This window comes from Mobula hypostoma, chromosome 7 (genome assembly GCF_963921235.1).
Source record: "Mobula hypostoma chromosome 7, sMobHyp1.1, whole genome shotgun sequence".
Lineage (NCBI taxonomy): Eukaryota > Metazoa > Chordata > Chondrichthyes > Myliobatiformes > Myliobatidae > Mobula > Mobula hypostoma.
Window position 1 is genome coordinate 76,893,533 of NC_086103.1, and position 22,294 is coordinate 76,915,826.

The 22,294-nt window shown below is 40.9% G+C and overlaps 1 protein-coding gene across 7 annotated transcripts in view; it reads left to right on the forward strand.

The window, feature by feature from the left end:
- kif20a (kinesin family member 20A) overlaps positions 1–22,294 on the forward strand; it is a 61,310-nt gene that overhangs the window by 15,383 nt on the left and 23,633 nt on the right. For 3 of the 7 annotated variants that reach the window (XM_063053643.1, XM_063053648.1, XM_063053650.1), the window contains exons 1-5: positions 5,634–5,766; positions 14,854–15,112; positions 19,073–19,192; positions 21,428–21,566; positions 21,864–22,048. In XM_063053643.1, the coding sequence (XP_062909713.1) occupies positions 14,864–15,112; positions 19,073–19,192; positions 21,428–21,566; positions 21,864–22,048 (693 nt within the window). In that variant the 5' untranslated portion in view covers positions 5,634–5,766; positions 14,854–14,863. Of the gene's footprint in view, positions 1–5,633; positions 5,767–6,076; positions 6,289–6,353; positions 6,463–14,853; positions 15,113–19,072; positions 19,193–21,427; positions 21,567–21,863; positions 22,049–22,294 lie in introns of those variants that run through there. The other 4 variants (XM_063053646.1, XM_063053644.1, XM_063053645.1 and 1 more) reach the window with 3 other exon arrangements.

The following is a 22,294-nucleotide window of genomic DNA, read 5'->3' on the forward strand; positions in this document are numbered from 1 at the left end:
GTCCATGTTTCGGAAGCATACAGCAAGATTGACCAGATGTAACATTTTAGTAGCCTAAGCCTTGTTGTCATAGAAATATATCTGTTGGTAAAAATGGGTTTCATTTTTTGGAAATTGATTTTGGCAATGACAATTCTTCTTTTTATTTCTATTATTAGCATCTTGTGATATAAAACTACCAAGCAGGTCTTTTGTTCAATCTCTTGGTTACCGATGTACAATTGGCAGTTGGGAGTATCCTGCTGTTTTGATATTACCATACATCTGTTCTTTTTAGTTGATGGTTAGACCAAAATCTGCACTTGTTTGTACTACTTTGTCTAGGAGGATTTGTAGGTCTTCTGCAGCACTTGCTGTGAGGATGGTATCGACTGGATATCTTATATTGTTGATGTTAACACCTCCAATTTTTATCCCATTTAGGTCTTCTATTTCTCTGAGAATCAGCTCACTATAGATATTAAATAATTCCGGTGAGGCAACGCATCCCTGTCTAACTCCTCTTTGAATTTTAGTCCAACTGCTTATATTATCATCAATTTTTACCGCTGCCATTTGATTCCAATATAAATTTTGAAGCAGTTGTTGGTCCTTTCCGTCAATGTTTAGTTTAGTGAGAATTTTAAATAATGTTTCATGTTGCACTTTGTCGAATGCTTTAGTGAAATCATTAAAACATAAAAAGACATCATTTTGATATTCAATTGCCCTTGGGTAATTGTCCTGGGTGGGAAAAGCTATATAATCGTTATTGGCATTTCCTGATATTTAGTCAAGACCCAGCCACCCCATACACCCCATTTTTTAAATAATGGAAAAGGAAATTGTAAAGGTTTAGCAGAGACCTGTTGCTTAGTTTATGTCAGACGAAGATGTACAGCTTTTTAGATATTAAAGGAATCAAATAATTTGGGATAAGTGCAGGTATAGAAGCTATTGCATCAGTGCAGACATGAGAAGCTGAATGGCCTACTGTTTCTAATTTTGAAGTCGTGATAATATTAATTGCAAACAAGAGAAAATCTGTAGATGCTGGAAGAGCTGATTGTGGACTTCAGGAAGGGTAAGACGAAGGAACACATACCAATCCTCATAGAGGGACCAGAAGTGGAGAGAATGAGCAGTTTCAAGTTCCTGGGTGTCAAGATCTGAGGACCTAACCTAAGAAGGCAAGTCAGCGACTATATTTCATTAGAAGTTTGAAGAGATTTGGTATGTCAACAAATACACTCAAAAACATCTACAGATGTACCGTGGAGAGCATTCTGACAGGCTGCATCACTGTCTGGTATGTGGGGTGGGGGGGGTGCTACTGCACAAGACTAAAAGAAGCTGCAGAGGGTCAAAAAATTTAGTTGGCTCCATCTTGGGTACTAGCCTACAAAGTACGCAGGACATCTTCACGGAACGGTGTCTCAGAAAGGCAGCATCCATGATTAAGGACCTCCAGCACCCAGGGCATGCCCTTTTCTTACTGTTACCATCAGGTAGGAGATACAGAAGCCTGAAGGCACACACTCAGCGATTCAGGAACAACTTCTTTCCCTCTGCCATCTGATTCCTAAATGGACATTGAACCTGTGAACACCACCTCTCTTTTTAAATATATACTATTTCTGTTTTTGCACGATTTTTAATCAATTCAATATATGTCTACTGCAATTTATTTATTTATCTTCTATATTATGTATTGCATTGAACTGCTGCTGCTTAGTTAACAAATTTCACGACAAATGCTGGAGATAATAAATCTGATTCTGAAAGCCGAGCAACACAAAAGATGCTGGAGGAACTCAGTGGGTCAGGCAGCATCTATGGAAAAGAGTACATTCAATGTTTTGGGCCGAGACCTTTTGGCAGGATTTTATTTATTGAGTACTTTTCTTCAGAAATTTATAGAATTTGTTGGGGTAAGCTTTGATGAACGTATATATTTTACCATCTATAGATACTATTGTGGCCTTTCAGTGATACAGACAGTGCATATTCATGATTGATCTATTTAAGTCAAGTGTTGGCAGATGAGAAACCAGGAAACAAAAAAAAACTGATCAAAACTTTCGAACAGATGTGGTCTTCAAATACTTGACACCTCATAAACATACTGAAACGATGTGATTTGTGAAAACAAATAGTTTTGTGCTGTTCTAATTGTACTGACTTGAAACAATGGAAACACAAGACGCTGCAGGTGTTGGGATCTGAAACAATACACAGAAAGCTGGAGGAACAGTCTGAAATGTTCGTTTCCTGCCACAGATGCTGCCTGACCCGAGATCCTAGAGCTTTTTATCTGTGTCTCAAAGCAATGTATGAATGCGAAGAGTCATTAACCCTTCCTGTCTTCTCAGGGCTACCTGCCCAACTAAATATCTCTAGAATTTTCTGTTTCAATTTTAAGTGACCATCCATTAGTCAAGTCAAGTCAAATCACTTCTTATTGTCATTTCGACCATAACTGCTGGTACAGTACACAGTAAAAATGAGACAACGTTTTTCAGGATCACGGTACTACATGAACAATACAAAAACTACACTGAACTACGTAAAACAACACAAAACTACCCGAGACTACAGACCTACCCAGGACTGCATAAAGTGCACAAAACAGTGCAGGCATTACAATAAATAATAAACAAGACAATAGGCACAGTAGACAGCAGTAGGTTGGTGTCAAGCCAGGCCCTGGGTATTGAGGAGTCTGATGACTTGGGGGAAGAAACTGTTACATAGTCTGGTCGTGAGAGCCCGAATACTTCGGTGCCTTTTGCCAGATGGCAGGAGGGAGAAGAGTTTGTATGAGGGGTGCGTGGAGTCCTTCATAATGCTGTTTGCTTTACGGATGCAGCGTGTGGTGTAAATGTTTGTAATGGCGGGAAGAGAGACCCCAGTGATCTTCTCAGCTGACCTCACTATCCGCTGCAGGGTCTTATGATCCAAGATGGTGCAATTTCCAAACCAGGCAGTAATGCAGCTGCTCAGGATGCTCTCAATACAACCTCTGTAGAATGTGGTGAGGATGGGGGAGTGGGAGATGGACTTTTCTCAGCCTTCGCAGAAAGTAGAGACGCTGCTGGGCTTTCTTTGCTATGGAGCTGGTGTTGAGGGACCAAGTGAGATTCTCTGCCAGGTGAACACCAAGAAATTTGGTGCTCTTAACGATCTCTACGGAGGAGTCGATGTTCAGCAGAGAGTGGTTGCTCCGTGTCCTCCTGAAGTCAACAACCATCTCTTTTGTTTTGTTCACATTCAGAGACAGGTTGTTGACTCTGCACCAGTCCGTTAGCTGCTGCACCTCCTCTCATTATGCTGACTCATCATTCTTGCTGATGAGACCCACCACGGTCGTGTCATCGGCGAACTTGACGATGTGGTTCGAGCTGTGTGTTGCAGCACAGTCGTGGGTCAGCAGAGTGAACTGAGCACACAGCCCTGGCGGGCCCCTGTGCTCAGTATGATGGTGTTGGAGATGCTGCTTCCGACCCGGACTGACTGAGGTCTCCCAGTCAGGCAGTCTAGGATCCAGTTGCAGAGGGAGGTGTTCAGGCCCAGTAGGCTCAGCATTCCAATCTGTTTCTGAGGAATGAGTTATTCTCAACTACAGAAAAGCCCAAAGAGTTAAACATTCAAGAATCAGAATCCAACTTATTATCATTGACATGTCATTGTTTTGTGGCAGCAGTACGGGGCAAGATGTAAAAAAAATTACTATAAGTTACAATAAAACAGTGCAAAAGTGGAATAGTGAAGTAGTTTCCATGGATCATTCAGATAATTAATGGCTGAGGGAACAAAGCTGTTCCTAAAACATTGAGTGTGGATTTTCAGGCTTTTGTATATCTTCCCCAACGGTAGTACTGTAATGAGAAGAAGGTCGTGTCCCAGATGGTGGTGGTTCTTAATGATGGATGCTGACACCTTGAGGCACTGCCTTTTGAAGGCGTTCTGATGGTGGTTGTAACTGTGATGGAACTGGCCGAGTTCGCAGCCTCTCTTGATCCAGTGAATTGGCATCTCCACGCTAGGTGGTGATGCAATCAGTCAGGATGCTCTCCACTGTACCTCTGCAGAAATTTGCTAGAGTATTCAGTGACGTACCAAATCTTCTGAAAGACCTATTGAAGTAGAACCTCTGGTGTGCCACCTTAGTGATTGCATCGGTTTGTTGGGCTCGGGATAAATCCTCTGAGACGTTGATGCCCAGCAACCTGAAGCTGCTCACCCTCACAGAGGACTGGGGTGTGTCCTACAGACTTCCCCTTCCTGAAGTTCACAATCAATCCTTTGCTCTTGCTGACAATGAGTGCAATTTGTGGTTGTGACACCACTCACTAGCTGATCTAACTCACTCTTGTCATCATTTGAGATTCTGCCAACAATGGTGACATAATAGAGAAATTTATAGGAGAGCATTTAAGCTGTGCCTAGCCTATGAGTGTAGAGTTTGAAGAGCAGTGGGTTAAGCATGCATCCTTTAGGTGTGCCTGAGTTGAATGTCAATGAAGAGGTGTTATTACTGCTCAGAAAATCAAAGGGTCCAAAAATTTAAGGCACAAATATTTATTTTTGGAATAGAGTCTGTCATGAGCACAAATCTCTGAGGAATCTTTTTGTCTTTGTTTCAAAAGTATATTTTTTTTGTTCATTCTAAACTGTTTTAAAATTCTGAGTCAATAGATTTTATTACTAAATGATGGAAAAACAAACACAATTTCTCTATTTCCAGACAGGATTGATAAAAACCTAATTCAAATCAGTTTAGAATTCTAACACTCTTTTAATTCTTTATACTGTCATCAAGATAGAAAATGCTAGAAAAACAATGGAGGACAGGTAGCATCTATATGGATGGCATGCCAAGCAAAGTCTTTCACTATCTTTCAGAGAAATACAGCGAGGATAGAAACAGTTAACATACCAGACAGATGATCTTAATAAGTTAGAAATGATAGACATTTTATATTTGGAGATAAGAGGGAAAGGCAGAGAGCTCAATTCTGGTTGTCAGACTATAGGAAAACTGTGATTACAGGGGAGAAGTTAAGGAGATTCCCCGGGTGTTGCCTGGATTGCAGCTTTTCAGATATGAAGAGAGACTGGAAACAAAAACTAAGAGGAGCATAGATAGGGTAAGTACCTTTGCTACAGGGAAAACTTTCTAATTATGATCAGAAAACATTGATTTGAGGTAAGAAGTAGGAGGAGATTCAGAGTCAGAGTGTTTGAAATTTAGAACATACTGTCTGAGGGGAGTGAAGGCAACCATACTCAAAGCATTAAAAATATTTAATTGTGCATTTGAAACACTAGGGCACAGAAGGCTACGGGCCCATTGCAGGAAAATTACATTATTATAGATCCGTCACGGACATAGCAAACCCAATGGTCTGTTCCGGCTCCATAACACTCTGAGTCGGTTTGACTGTAATATTTAACTGCCTGAATGACCCACTTCTACGAAGCATTTAGGATATTTACATTGCGGCAGATAAATGCAAATTGTTGCTGAATCCACGTGCTGGCAACCTTTTAAATGAGAGGAGCGACTTCCGGTCGCCGTCATGAAAAGCAGTGCCACTCACGTTCGAAAAGGCACAACGTGACAGTGCGCATGCTCTAGAGTGAGGTCACCGGAAGTGACCGCGATTGGACGGTTTCAGGAGCGGCGCGGTGTTTGAAAAAGGCGAGTCGTTAGAGAGTAGCTCGGGTCGGGTCTTGCGGGCTGGATGAGTGAGGCCTTGTGATCCGGAGAGACTGCGGCTTCAGGTGAGGCTCGACTCGGGTTGGGTCCTGAGGTGGTTTGGACGGTTTAACTGCTCGGATTGCATCCTCCGTCCTCCGCTGCCTTCCCTGAGTGCGCGGGGTATGTTATCCGAGTGGGATGGGTCGGGCCCCGGCAATGAACTGAATACCTATCGGTACCAGGGTTCAGTGTGTGTGGGGGTGATTGTCCGATCATCAGTCCTATCGGTAAAGACGCAAGGAGTCATTGCTCAGAAGGCTGTGCAGTTTGCACTAACAATCTCCATTCAAGAATCAGGTTTATTATCACAGGCGTGTATCGTCGAGTTTGTTGTTATGCGGCCAGCAGTATAATACAAAACAGGAAATTACTTTAGTTACAGCATAAAGAAGTAGTGCAAAAGGCGAGTGAGGAGGACCATTCATAAATCTGATGTCGGAGGTGAGCACGGCTGCTCATCTCTCCGGGGTGTTGTATTCATCATTTGCCACTGGTTTTCTCGGCGCTCGGGGTTGGCGGCGATCCATTGGCTCACCTGGTCCATGGTAGCTCTCATAACAATTACTAATTGCTCTGTTATTTTCACACGTACGCAGATTGCGGGGGGGAAAAACACGTGTTTGCCTGCTCTACAGACGGATCATTCCGTATCTAGAGGTAGTAAAGAAAGGAGGGTGGACCAGCGGAATGCAGGGTGTAGAGTTACAGAGAAATGGCAGGTAAATGAATGAAGTGCAAGGTTCCGAACGAAATAGATTGACGAGTTCGTCTTTGTGCTATGAGTTTTATGCCAGCAATCCTATTCCCATGTAATCTGTTCTCTTGCTTTGCCATCGGTTCCACCCTGGTTCTCCTATCACTCAACTGTACTGGAGTAATTTACATCAACCGATTATCCTCGTACCTACTATGTCTTTAGGTTTGGGGGGTGGGGAAAGAAAGGATCGGGGCAACCTACATGGTCCTAGGGAGTTTGTCCAAACACCATGCAAACAACATTAATGTCGTATAACAGGCAGATGCAACCCAGCCTTATTACAGGGGTTTTTCAATGTTTTCTTCTGGAATGTATATTAGGGATGTGTATCGTAACATGTTTACAACATAATTATTTTTCTTTGGTGATCTGCCTCCTTGAACTTTATATTATCTTCTGAAGTGTTTGTTGGCTGTTTCACTTCTGAAAATTCTGTTTGCATGCTTGTTTCATTACTGGAGGGGTTCCTCGACCAGTAACCAGATGGCTTGTACAGCAGTTGATATGGAAGCAATTTGACAGAGGCCACCGCAAGGGAGGGAGGAAATAAGCTATAATAGAACCCACTAAATGTGCCATTCTGCCTGGAGGGAATGCTTTCATTCAGGGGAAAATAAAAGTGTTGACTTTTTTGGAGCATGTTTATGAATAGATTTTAATTGAGCGGATGATTGTGCCTGCCTGAAATTTCCTGATGTGCATCTTAGCAGTGAGTTTTCTAATATTTTAAAATGACTCTTAAATGGAGCAAGAAAAAAATCATTGTGCATGGCAACCTAATGGAATTTTGGAATCCAAAAGATGCTTTTACAAAAAAGCCTGTACTCTAATTGTTAGCTAGTTTACTAGATAGCTCTTCTGTTATGTTTTTACAGCATTTCTTGAATTTATGAGGCTCAATTTGTATGTGTGATTTTTTTTAAATTTCCAAATTCCTGAATCCACCCTGGTCCATGTATCAGGGATGGTTAGGCAATTTTTCTGTGTGGGTTTAAATGATGAGTAGCTAAAGTTTAGCTTTGGCTTGTATGTGGTTCTGACTATCTGATTTTGTTTGGAGTTTGGCATTTTCATGCTGTTGTGTGGAGAAGTGGAATCTAACAGCAACTATTTAGATTAGATTAGATTCAACTTTATTGTCATTATGCTGAGTACAGATACAAAGCCAATGAAATGCAGTTAGCATCTAACCAGAAATGCAAAGAATAGTGTTATTTACAAATAACTATGAATAAAAATTGCTACAGCACAAATATAAAAGTACTGAGACAGTACAATATGGGTGCAATATTGCTTAGCGCTGTGATGTGAGGTTCAGCAGGGTCACAGCCTCGGAAGAAGCTCTTCCTGTGCCTGCTGGTGTGGGAACAGAGGCTCCTGTAGCGCCTACTGGATGGGAGGAGAGTAAAAAGTCCATGGTTAAGGTGAGATGCATCCTTGATAATGCTTTTCGCCCTGCCCAGGCAGCATTTATAGTAGATGTTCTCAATGGTGGGCAATTGGGTGCCGATAATTTGCTGGGCAGTTTTCACCACCTGCAGGAGTGCTTTGCGGTCTGATACAGGACAATTGTCATACCACACTGAGATGCAGTTGGTGAGTATGCTCTAAATGGTACAGCGGTAAAAGTCCGTCAGTATCCTGGGACAGAGGTGAGCTTTCTGCATGCTCTGCAGGAAATAAAGGTGCTGTTGCACCACTTTGATCAGGATGGAGGAGTTCAGGGGCCAGGTGAGATCCTTGGAAATATGGACACCAAGGAATTTGAAGCTTGATACACACTCCACTACAGTTCCATTGATGTAGATGGGGACGTGAGTGTGGCTCCTAGCATGCCTGAAGTCCACAATGATCTCCTTGGTCTTCTGGGTGTTAAGGACTAGATTGTTGTCGGCACACCATGCAGCCAGGTGCTGGACCTCGTCCCTGTAGGCCGTCTCGTCATCCCCTCTGATCAGGCCAACCACCGTGATGCCATCTGTGAACTTGATTATGGAGTTAGAACCATGTACAGGAACGCAGTTATAGGTGAAAAGGGAGTACAGAAGAGGGCTGAGCACACAGCCTTGAGGCATGAGAATGTGAAGCAAAACGCAGTTTTTTTTTGGAGTAAGTGATGTTCTCTGGTATCTCCAAAAATCCTTTGCTTTGATATAGAGGTCCAGTTCTCTATGAACTGATGAGATTAATTTTGTTTCAGCTATTTTAAACAAATTCGCAAAGTAATTAAATGGATTACTTTTATGGGTTTATTCAGGCCTCAGATTTAGCTTCAGTGCTTCAAAGTATGGATGGGGGAAAATGGGGATCCTTTTATTCTCATTTCTTGGAATGAAGGTGTTTGATAAGCACGAAGAGCCACCCAATAAGATGCAATACTGTAAGTGTTTGTAAAATTGTACAGGCTACGTTGTGCCGAGAGCAGGATTATTCATCCACATCCACTTCTGGCACTATCCATCGTAACAGCAGATGCTAAGGGGAGGCCTAACTGAGTTGTTGGGTAGATCTATTCACCTTGGTGGAGAAGTCAGAGCCCAGTCACATAGATATAAAGTAATGGTCCAAAGATTAGAGATGTTCTGGAAACAAATTCATCTGGAGGGGTTCTGGAATTTGCTGGTAAAGACAGCTCTTGAAAGAATTTGAATTGTTTGTATGCTTACGTTTTAATTGGGTAACACTGGCGAGACTAGTCCTGATTGTCCATCCCTAATTGCCTTTTGTAATTTGGTGACTTGCACTTGAACATCTGGTGAAGGTACTCCCATGATACTCTGGGAGGTGGTTCTAAGATTTAGTCTCAGCAAAAAATGAAGAAATTTCCAAGGCAGTTTGGTGTAAAGGAACCTGCAAGTGTTTTCATTCATGCCTACAGCCCTTGACCTTGGTGGTAGGCATATGAGTTTGGGTTACGTTAGAGGTGCCTGCATGGATAACTAGTGCATTTTACAGATGGTGGACATTCCTAGTACTGTGCACTGACCATGTAAGGAATGAATGTTTCACATGCCAAGCAAGTGGGCTGCTTTGTTTGGGACAGTGCCGAGTATTTGGAGCTGCATTAATTCAGGCAACGAAGAGCATTCCATCAGGCTCCTGAGATGTGGTTGATGGGATAAATGGCTACTATAAATTGACTTTAATGTGTGATTGAGTGACGGAATTGTTTGGGGAGTGGAAAGGTTGTGGGTTGCATAATACTCGCCCTCTGACTTGTTTGGCTCATCCTGCGGATTTTCTGCTCAGTGTAAACCTCAGAAGCAGAGATGTGACCTGCAGGTTTACATCTGAAGTGTTTGAAAGTGGAATAAGGCTGGAGACAAGGCACAGTGGGTCATTTGTATTACAAAATTTCTAACTCAATTATATTGTCATTTATATCTTGCCTCCAATTGCCACTCTATTGCCTATCAATCTCAAATGTTTCAGATTTCCATGAAAATCAGTGCTTTTTTTAAAAAAAAAAATTAATTGGAGTTTGTTTACCACATATATAGACTCTTTGGCCCATTATTTTCATATTATTAATCCATGATCCCATTTGCCTGCATTCAGACCACAACCCTGTACTCCTAAATTTGGTTGAACTGATACCAGTTGCTTCTGTCAGGTTGTAGGTTCAAGAAACTTCTGTAATCCTGAAGGACTGCTGTCTGTTAGGTGTGCCATATTGTCCAATCTGATTAATTGGCAGAGCAGAAAGAACGCATATAAATGGAGCAGTTAATGAAGACATTGAGTTCTGTGTTCATTAGTTTTCTGCCGGAACCGATTTAATTCAAACTGTTTAGCTGAAGTCATGTTTCTGTTAAATGACCTATTGTCAAATATCTGGTCTTGTTTTGTCCCAGAAACATTATATCTACTTCCCCTGTGCTCACATCCTGCTTGACCTTGGGTTTGCTGAAAAATTTTGGAGCCTTTCAGTGCACAGGTCTTAGTTTGAGTAATAGAGAGAGATTACATGGAAATGGGTACTTTAACCATGCACAGACGCTAATCTTTCATTAATCCCTCTTTTCTCCATTTCTCTGCGCAATCTACTACTCGACTTCGTCTCAAAACAGGGGTTCTCAACCTTTTTTGTGCTGTGCACACCTACCATTAACTGAAGGAGGGATGTGTTCCCCAGGTTGGGAACCCCTACCCTAGAGGTAATTCACAATGGCCAACTAATTTGTTAATCCACACGTGCTCCAGTTATTGGCTTTTTAACCTCAGTGTTTACATTGCATTGCGTTGAAACATTTGAAAGAGTAACTGGCACAAAGCTTTTCTATATAAATGCTAAGACTTGGGGAAAATCAATAATAGCAAGCCTAAAATGAACAGAACTCAACACTTTAAGAGACAATGGTGATATAGCTAATTAAGAGATTCGTTTGGTTTTGAGTTTCCTGTAAGTTGCCATATTTTAATATTTTTATTTTATTTCACTTAAGTATTCTAACTTTTATGTTAAAAATTGTCACTTGAGAATGTAATTTTTTTTGTGGTAACATTCCCAAAATTCCAGTTGAAATAATTGTCTACGAGGATGCTTTCTTGGTGCTTGTGCAACTTTCACTGCTTTGGGTAGGTCACCAGCTAAAATTTAATGATAATCCCTGCATGAGCTGGGAAGGGGGAAATTAAGGCAAAGATTTAAATAGTCAAAATGATTTGTGTAACCACAGCAGCAGTGGTGTTTGAAGCCCTGGTGAATGGAATCCATTTTGCTCTCTGCATAGTAGCAAGTAACTGCTTCCTCTTGATTTTGAAGAACATAATTTGTGATAGGAGTGTTTACTCAAAATCATTATGTACCATCTTGAAGTTATTTAGAGCCCTCTGTTTACGCTTGGTTTGTAAGCTGATTGGGCTAGTTATAAAATGATCAGTGTCTGGCTTAACTCCAAAGCCTGTCTGGATGTGAAGTCCTGTATTCAGTGTTTGCTAACTAGGAGCATTTTTAGTATTTTGAAATTAATCATCAGTTAAAGAGGGAACTTCTGTGGCCCACTTAAACTCAATAAGTCAGTTAGAAAGCTGGCAAAGAATGCATACTCAGTTATAAGAGTTGTTATTTTTTTCATTCTTGCTGAGAATTATAAGTTTTGACTTTTTTTTTACAGATATTGTGAATTATTCTGCTGACCTCAGTAATTCTCAGTAAAAGCAGTTTTTGTGTGATTTAATGACATGGGTTTCAACTGAGTTCAGATTGAAATGATGAAGACCGTATGTGACATTGAATAAATGGGGTTTTGATATAAGTGCTGAAACCTTTAAGTTTACAGAATATTTTCAGTTCAGGGTGGAAGTCGAGAGCTAAATTTTGTTCTTTCATGTACACAAGGAAACCACTGATTATGTCCAGTAACACTGAGTGGTGTGCAACACTAACTTGACAGAACTTGCACAAATTTCTACTTTCGTACAAGCCCTTCAAGAATACTGAAGTAATGTCGTGTCTGGAGAGTTGAGGCCTGCTTCTGTGATGGTTAACCCATGCCGAAGTCATGTCCAGGAAGTCTGAGCTAGCTGCTTTCTCCTTGCTGCTAGTATTTGCTCAAAAACTGCATGAATGCTGACGTTAGGTGTGGCCAGAACTCCTCGTGTTTTTTTTTGTTGGCAGTTGTTTCTTTTGTGCCTTTTTTAGATGCACATTCAAATATGAAATCTTGAGCTCTGATTGGTTGCTTGTCCTGTTGAGCCACATGAGAAATTATTCAGCAACGTTTTCAGAGAGCCTCTAAAATTGCAGCAATTGAGGGAAATTATTTAGAATTATATACTTGCTATTGTTTTCTTTATTTTGACCTTTTGATTCTATTCCTGAGTTTGTAATTTTCTATAATTGGAGTTTGAAAGTTGTTCTTCAATCCAACACGTTATACAAATGTTGGTGCCAGTAAACTGTAGTGGGTGTAAATTTTGTGATCTATCTAAGAGCGAACTCTTGTGTTTACATGGCTTTATTTAAAGCAGGCACACTTTTGTCCTTTTTCTCAATTTCAATGCTTTTTTTTTGCCTGAAGGTAATCTCCACCTGTTCCACACAGACCTGAAGAGCTTGCGTTTTATTATAAATTCCCAGGTTCCTGATGTGGTTGGACTGAATCTGAGCTTCTAACGATGCTCAGTGATTTGAATGCACATTTCTTTAGTTCCTCTCATCCCAAGCTGAAATATAGTCTCGTGACTGAGTTTGCACATTAACATTACCGAGAATAAGGGAGTTCTTTTAGTCTTGCCCCTCAACAAGCATGACAAGTACAGTAGCTTATGGCATTCATCTTCACAGCTAAGGGCAATGCTGTTCTGTTTCATGCCATGCTTGTCCATATATTGTATGTGCTCCATACTGTTTCCTTGCCTGGAATAAATAATGCATAACATGGATAATTCTAAAGCTTTATTCAAAAATCTTGTGCACAATGAATCAAACATTTTTTTTTTGAAAAATCCCAGTAGCTTTACCCATTTCAATGCATTGTAGACCCACTTGTCTTTTCACTGCTGAAGGGCCAGCTCTGACAAAGATACAGAATAGCAAAACTTTTGTACTGTATATTCAAAGTTGACAAACTCTGCTGGTGGTGTAGTGGCAGCTGCACCGGACTTCAGGTGGTCCCAGGTTCAAATTCAGCTGACTCCTTGCACAAGTACAGGTGTCCCCCGCTTTTCGAATGTTTGCTTTATGAAACCTCACTGTTATGAAAGACCTACAATAGTACCCTGTTTTTGCTTTCAGAAGGTGTTTTCACTGTTATGAAAAAAAAGTTCAGCGCACGATAAAGAAATCAGTGTGCGATAAAAGGCAGCGCGCGCCCTGAGCAGCCGCTCTCCCCCGGATTAGGAACGGCATTCTCACTGGCATTGCTTAAAATGTGCCTGTGAGCAGTCCTTTGCAAGATGAGTTCTATGGTGTCGGAAAAGCCTAAAAGAGCTCGTAAGGGTGTTACACTTAGCGTAAAACTAGACATAATTAAGCGTTTCGATCTTGGTGAACGAAGCAAGGACAAAATGAGTTTGGCTTGTGGAAATTGACGAAGATGATGTTGAAGAGGTTTTGGCATCCCATGACCAGGAACTGATAGATGAAGAGCTGATGCAATTGGAAGAGGAAAGGATAACAATCAAAACCGAATGAGTAATGATAAAGTATGACTTTAATTTTGAAAGGGTATGTAGGTTTAGGGGATATTTGCAAGATGGTTTGAGTCCTTACAAAGAACTGTATGATAGAAAAATGCGCGAGGCTCAGCGGTCAAGCAAGCTTTCCACATCAGCCACAGCAGATGACAATCCTTGACCTTTGACATCGAGGCGGGCAGTCACAGGAGAAGATGAGCTGCCTGCTCTAATGGAAACAGACGACGATGACACCCCATTGTCCCACCACACCAACACCCAGGTCACGGACAGAGACTGTACTGATTCGCGGAGAATGCAGCAGTAGCCGGGGAGGCACACAGTACATCTTTAAGAAAAAAGCCGAAATAAACATGTTAATTAATTAGGTGCCACCCCACACGTAAATGTCGGCCCAGATCAGAGATGACGCAGTCGGAAATCGGCACTGATCTGGGCCGACAGCACTTGTGTGAGATTTTCACTACGGAGAACAGTTCAGCAATGATTGGAAAAATATTTCTACTTTATATAGGCTGTGTATTTATCATATCATTCCTGCTTTTACTATATGTTCACAACAGGATAGTCCTGACGAAGGGTCTCGGCCTGAAACGTCGACTGCGCCTCTTCCTATAGATGCTGCCTGGCCTGCTGCGTTCACCAGCAACTTTGATGTGTGTTGTTTACTATATGTTACTGTTATTTTAGGTTTTCTGTTATTTGGCATGATTTGGTAGGTTATTTTTGGGTCTGCAAACGCACAGAAAATTTTCCCATGTAAGTGGTAATTGCTTCTTCGCTTTACGACCTTTTGGTGTACGAACCATTTCATAGGAACGCCGTACCTTCAGATGGCAGGGGAAACCTGTATCACCATGCTGGGTTAAGTGTCGAGCTTGCAACTCGGCCTTGCAAAACAGACAAATGCTAAAGTAATGGCAAAGTTGCTGCCAGATGTATCAAATGAGGTGCGGGAGGAACTTTATGCAAAGTTACTGCAAAAAGCTTGTACTTTTTTTTGTATTTGAGACTAGTAGCTTTAAGATTTGGTTGGTTAAAGCTGTATGAATTATTACCTTCCCAAAGCATAAATCCTTTGTAACCCTTTTCTTCTCGGGTTCTGTTTGTCATGAGTGATGTAGAACTACTTGGCTTTGCACTTGTTGCGCTTTCTAAACTAGTAAGAAATGTATGAATCTAGGAATTGTTACTAAATGATTTGTATTTACAGGAGCAACTGAATGAAAATGGCAACAGGTATAATTTCTCCAAATGTGTACTCTGATGAAGAGGAGGCAGCCATTTGGGAATCAACTGCCCTTAACAGTGGTGATGTGAAAAAGCAGCTATTACCAGACTTCTCTGTCATCTCACCAACAAGCAATGTGCTAAGTTCTGATTCGGTACAGGCCTCTGCAGAAGACAGAATTAAGATCTGCCTCCGGGTTAGACCCTTCACAGAAGCTGAGCTTGAGAAAGGAGAGTCACAGGTCAGTAACAGATTACAAGATTTTTTTCAGTTTATATTTTTTCTTTTCAATTGGACATTGAATTTCATTTTATTGATTAGATGTTAAAATGATTATCCATCATTCTGTTGGGTTAGATGCAAGGGTTTTTATTTGTTTATTGAGATACAATGTGGAATGGGTCCCTCTGACCTTTCAATCCCTGTTCAATAGTTCCCTGATTTAATCCGAGCCTAATCACAGGTTAATTCACAATAACCAATTAGTCTACCAATTAACAGGAATTCTGCAGATGCTGGAAATTCAAGCAACACACATCAAAGTTGCTGGTGAACGCAGCAGGCCAGGCAGCATCTCCAGGAAGAGGTGCAGTCGACGTGAAGGGTCTCGGCCTGAAACGTCGACTGCACCTCTTCCTAGAGATGCTGCCTGGCCTGCTGCGTTCACCAGCAACTTTGATGTGTGTTGCTAGTCTACCAATTAGTAGGTTTTTGGGCTGTGGGAAGAAACCAGAGCACCTGGAGGAAACCCACACTGTCACAGGGAGAACGTACAAACTCCTTACAGCCAGCGGAATTAAGCCCTGGTTGCTGGTACTATGAGCATAGTTTTAACCACTGCGCTACTGGGCCATCCGAAATCTGCTGGGTACTTTGAAGACGCCTTGCTTCGTTCTACTTGCTGCCCTCTCAACCACCATCACTTAAATCTGCTATGGTTGTTATAATTTGTTATTCTTCCCTTTGGACCGTTTTCTTTATCCACCACAGTGATGGTGAGCAAGAAAGCTTGACAGTACTAGTTGTATACTGAGGAACAGCAATTCACTCTGGCTTATTGAAGAAACATTGCTTGGGAAGTCGGAGTACAGAGTATCTATATATGAAATACCTCACTAGTTCTGTTGAAGAACAAAATTAAGTTGGACACTTTAGCAAGGAGGAGTTAGTTATGGGAGAAATTAACTGTTGGATCTCCAGGTGAGGCTAGAAGGATTCACTTGTCTATTATGGTCACAGGCCAGCAATCAGGATAGAAGATTCAGACTGAGGTCTTTCAAAATGTGCAGTGAGGTTGTTGAGACCCTCCTAGTCGGGAGGGTTTGGAATGTCTCAAGGAATCTCAGCTGGTAGGCAATGGCTGAGAGGGATCCATCTCTGAGAGGTGTGTGGTGATCATGATGTAGATTGTTGTGCATAGGAATAGTTTCAAGTAGGAATTTATTGACAGCCATCCCACAAAGAATGTGGTTTGCCTGTGGAGATTGTAGTTAAACAGGAGATTTGAGGGAAGAGTCAGCACCTTAACCTACGCATGCATGTTTCACGTAATCAGAAAGCACAAGGAAATTTGCAGAAAAGCAATACATGGGAATAAGGTAGCTGCAGATGTGTGTTTGCAGTGAGGGTGAATGTTAACAAAAGAGAATGCCTTTGGCAATCCAATGCACATGAAGGGCATTCTTCAGAAATAGGAAATTTGCTGCACTAACTGTTTGGATTTGGAAAGTAATAGCTGGGAATATGACTTGTGCTGAGAGTCAACAGACAAAGTAGGAGATGTATCATTGTGAAACACCAGATGAAATATTAATTACAGGAGAATCTGCTGGAAGTCATTACAAGGTTGTGGATCAGATCTGCAAAAAAAAAGCTCGTATGGCTTGTAGTGAAGATCCTCAAAGTTCAAAGTAAAGTTTATTATTAGTACATGCATGTCACCACATACAACTGAGGTTCTTTTCCTGTGGGCATACTTGGCAAATCTATAGAACAGTAACTGTAAATGGGATCTGTAAACTAAATGTGTAAGTGACACCCAGGAATTTAAAGTTACTGACCCTCTCCACCTCTGATCCTCTGATTACTGGCTCATGGACTTATGGTTTCCCTCTCCTGAAGTCTAGATAGATACTTCATCGATCCCAAAGGAAATTAGTGTCACAGTAGCAAAACGAGTGTGTTGCTTGAAATTCCAGCATCTGCAGATTTCCTCATGTTGACGAGCAACTATAGGCCAGTTAGCTTAACATCTGTAGTTGGGAAAATGCTTGATGCTGTCGTTAGGGAAGAAATAGCGAAACATTTAGAAAGGAGTGGTTCCATTAGACAGACGCAGCAAGGATTCAGAATGGGCAGGTCCTGTCTGACAAACTTACTGGAGTTCTTTGAGGACATAATGAATGCAGTGGATAGAGGGGAACAGGTGAATGTCGTATACTTGGATTTCCAGAAGGTGTTCGATAAGGTGCCGCACAAGAGACTTATAAATAAGATACGGATGCATGGAGTCGGAGGAAGTGTATTGGCATGGATAGTGGATTGGTTAACCAATAGAAGGCAGAGAGTTGGTATAAATGGGTGTTTCTCTGGTTGGCAGTCAGTGGTGAGTGGGGTGCTGCAGGGGTTGGTGCTGGGCCCGCAGCTGTTTACCATTTACATTGATGATTTGGAAGAGGGGACTGAGTGTAGCATAGCAAAAATTGCTGATGACACTAAACTGAGTGGAAACGCAAATTGTACGGAGGATGTGGAGAGTCTGCAGAGGGATATAGATAGGTTAAGTGAGTGGGCCAAGGTCTGGCAGATGGAATACAACATTGGTAAATGTGAGATCATCCACTTTGGAAGGAATAATAGAAGAGCAGATTATTATTTAAATGGTGAAAGATTGCAGCATGCAGAAGAGGGACCTGGGAGTACTTGTTCATGAATCACAAGAAGTTAGCTTGCAGGTACAACAGGTTATTGAGAAGGTGAATGGAATGTTGGCCTTCGTTGCTGGAGGGATTGGATTCAAGAGCAGGGAGGTCATGCTGCAACTATACAGGGTGCTGGTGAGGCTGCACCTGGAGTACTGTGTGCATTTCTGGTCTCCATACTTGAAGGATATACTGGCTTTGGAGGCAGTGCAGAGGAGGTTCACCAGGTTGATTCCAGGGATGAAGGGGTTAATCTATGGGGAGAGATTAAGTCATCTGGGACTATATTCTGGAGTTCAGAAGAATGAGAGGGGATCTTGTAGAAACATACAAAATTTTGAAAGGGATAGATAAGATAGAAGTAGGAAAGTTGTTTCCATTGGTAGGTAAGACTAGAACTAGGAGACATTACCTCAAGATTCAGGGGAGAAGATTTAGGGTGAAGATGAGGAGAAACTGTTTTTCCCAAAGAGTGGTGAATCTGTGGAATTCTCTGCCCAGGGAAGCAGTTCTTTACTAAATATATTTAAGATACAGTTAGATAGATTTTTACATAGTAGGGGAATTAAGGGTTATGGAGGAAAAGGCAGGTAGATGGAGCTGAGTTTATGGACAGTTCAGCCATGATCTTATTGAATGGTGGGGCAGGCTCGATGGGCCAGACGGCCTATTCCTGCTCCTATTTCTTATGTTCTTATATGCAAGTATTAGAAGAGAAGTAAGATAGAGTAAAAAATAAGTTGCCTCCAACAGTCTGCTTTCAGTTCCTTGGTCTTATTGACATTGAGTAATTGACAGAATAATTAAGTGAATGTTGACCAAATGTATAACTGTAGAAAAGTAGGAATAGTGTTAAAGGAGATGCAACATAGTATATACAAGTGTATGTATATCTTTTACTGAGTGTGCCATGTGATATTGTGATATGACCAAAGTTGTAGCAAACATTGGTGTTTAGTAGTTACTACCTTCAATAAGAGATTCTTAAGTCCCGTCTTTGACCATGCAAGGAACAACACAAGAACTTTCATGTGCTCTGCTTGTGAATGTATCGGCTACCTCTTTTTGCAAAAGTACTTAAGGGTATTTAAATTCAAATTTGTTTCATCTGTATGCACACTTGGCATTTTATAGAATCTAATGTCACCACAATGTTAAACCACATAAGCAAAGATTGTTATTTCAAAGGAGCCCAGTTGGAACTGAGTTAATTTTTCCTTTCTATCTTGTTTTAATACTTGAACAGTTTGTCACTCGTAGGCTTTCTGAATTTTCCACAGGGCTGTGTTGTCATTGAGAATTCTGAAACGCTTGTACTACGTGCTCCAAAGGATTCGTTTGCTATGAGGAGCTGTGAGCGAGGAATTGGGCAGGCCGTGCACAAATTTACCTTCTCCCAGGTTTGAACTAAAATTAGCTTTATTTAATGGATCAGGTTAAACTGATCAGAAGTGAGATATCCACTATCAGTGCTTTCATGACTTTACTGGAATTGATTTGTTTGGCTTTTTATTTCCTCATTCTTGCTGTCCTGTTTGGTGCACAGTCACCTCATTTAACTAGAAAGGACAATGAAAGGAAAAATAACAAACCTACCTGCTAGACTAGTACGAAAATAGAATGACCTTGTACAGCATGTTAATTTGTTGCATATTATGGTTGTATGTTTTGGTTGGTATGCTGACCTTGCTAGAGAATCTCAAGTTCACAGAACATTTTGTATCTGCCTTACTATTGTTAAGGAACAGAATAGGGTCCTCTAATGCACCTCCTTTTGTTTCTGTCCACTACTATTGGAAAAATATGCTGCGGTTTCCTTCAGTGATTCCCACTGACTGCAGCTAATTTGTGAACTTTGAATGCCATGTTGTCTGTATTGTTCTGATTTCAAAACATTCAATTATAATTAATATTTTTTCAATCTTCTGAGTAAGCACAAGAAGATATGAGCAGTAGCAGGCTACTTGTTCTGTCGGACCTGTCCTCTCACTCAATTTAATCCTGGCTCCTCTGCCCCTGTCCTCGACTCTTTTGTGTTACTGTCACATCGCCCAGCGTTTGCTGTGCTTTCAAAAATGAACCGTCCACTACCATGTCTTGCAATTATGCTCCTGCATTTGGGACTCTGCTACCTTGTAATCTACTTCGTTGTTGCCATCTGACAATCTTACACATTGCAAAAGATTGCAAATGTTGTTTTTAAATTATATGCTTGGTGTTATCTCAAGCATATAACTTTCACTCTTCCCAATTCACCATTATGTGCCTTGCCGTATTGATGTGGGCCATCATGGTCTTATCCATGACTGTGATTGTTCATGGTAAATTTTTCTATAAAAGTGGTTTGTCATTGCTGCCTTCTGGGCAGTGTCTTTTTAAGTTCGGTGACTCCAGCCATTACCAATATTCAGATATTGCCTGGCATTAGTGATTGTGTAATCAGGGCTTGTGATATGCACCAGCTGTTCATACAATCATCCACTACCTGCTCTCTTGGCTTTACATGACCCTAGTCGGGGGGCTAAGCAGGTGCTGCACCTTGCCCAAGAGTAACCTGCATCCTAGCGGAAGGAAGGAGTGCCTTCTACCTCCTTTGGTAGAGACGTATCTCCACTCTGCCACCCATCCTAACTGATATGATTGAACAAATTATTCATTTAGGAAGCATAAGGATTGTCAAATGGAAGTAGTCTGGCTCCTCCAAGTTTGTTTTCTACTTTCCTGATAGCTATATTACAAGGATAGTAGAATTGATTTAACATAGCTGAGTCAATGTTATGAGTTGAGGTAAGACAACAGCACTTATTTCTCTCCTTCGGTTATGATGAGGATCTTGGATCTGAAATATTAACTGTTCTTTTCACAGATGTAGCCTGCTGCTGAATTTTTCCAGAATTTTCTGTTTTTATTTGATTTCCACCACCTACCATTTTGTTTTGATTTTGATTTATTGCTCAAGTTGCCTGGGACTTCTCTCTAAATTAGGTGTGAAATTGTGTTTGCAAGGTCGAGCAGGTAGGTGTACCTTTGTTATGTCAATGGCATGGTCTATGCTGAATGTTTGATCCAGCTTTATTCTTGTTTCTACGTAGCAGTTTGGTGCTATAGAGTAGCTTTCTAAATTACCTTAGAATCTAAGAATCCACCATGCTGGAATCACACACAAGCTAAAGCTGATGAGCATCAGGTTCCCTTGCATTCTGAATGACATGTAGTAGCTTGCTATTGTTTTTAATGATAGCCTGAAAGCTTCATACTCATTGTTATTGATTCCTCTAGTTATATTTTTATTTCATGTTCTTAATTATATTGAAGTTCCTAACTGCTATGATGAAATTCAAATTTATTCTGATGTTTGATTGTTAGTTCAATGACTATTCAGTTGCTGTTCATAATCTAATCTAATATTGCTCATAACTTAAATACTTTGAAAATGCTTTTTACTTAGGGCAGGGTGGATAGAAATTGATGTTTTATGGAGATATTAAATCAGATTGTTGCAGGATAGTCAAATAATAAAATAGCAACATATGGTATTAAGAAAAAAAGCAACCATTATCAATTCCTTGTAAGTAAAAGCTTGCAGTCCTAATTAACAGAAACAAAACGGATGCATTTTGGGTTTATCTCTTCAGATATTTGGTCCTGATACAAGCCAGAAGTTGTTCTTTGATGTTGTCATGAAGAATCTAGTAAAAGAATCCCTGGAGGGGCAGAATTGCTTAATTTATACCTATGGTGTATCAAACTCTGGAAAAACCTACACCATTCAAGGTAAAATAAGTAGTCTGTTTTGCTGTAAATGGAATTGCATTGAACTTGCATGCAAGGGTTCTGCATATTTTGCAAGAGTGAATGTCAGGAATACGGAGGTGATGGTTATGGCAGTTAATTCCAATGTTTAAAATTAGTTTAGATACTTGAAATACGTAAAATGATGGGGGTTTAATGCAGGCAGCGGATTAGCATAGATGGGCACTGTGGTTGGTATGGACAGGCAGGGATGAACGGGCTTGTTTCTGTGCTGTATGTTTCTATAATTCTGTGATTTGGATCCTCCTCTATTTGTAGGCACCAGGCAAGACAATGGGATCTTGCCACGGTCACTGGCAGTAATTTTCAACAGCATACAAGGTAAACTGTATCCTAGGATGGACCTAAAGCCTAGCCTCTGCAATGATGTAATCAAACTGGATGACAAGATGGTGAGGCAAGAGGAGTTGAAAAAACTTTCTTTACTGGGCATTGTTCGAGAGGTTAGTTTTGAATTTTTACTACATCTGTAGTTAATGCTTAAGGCAATGTCTTTTAGTTGCTCCATTTGCTAGGCCATTCCTGAGTTCAATAAGCATTTTGTGCTGAAAACGCTTGGTCTTTCATGGTGCTTTTCAAAATATGATGCCATGATGCATGCTGGATTTGTACTTACTATGCATTTTAATTTTGTAATCCACCTCCTTTCCTATCACTTGTGCAATTTAGGGCAGGATACAGGTGTAAAT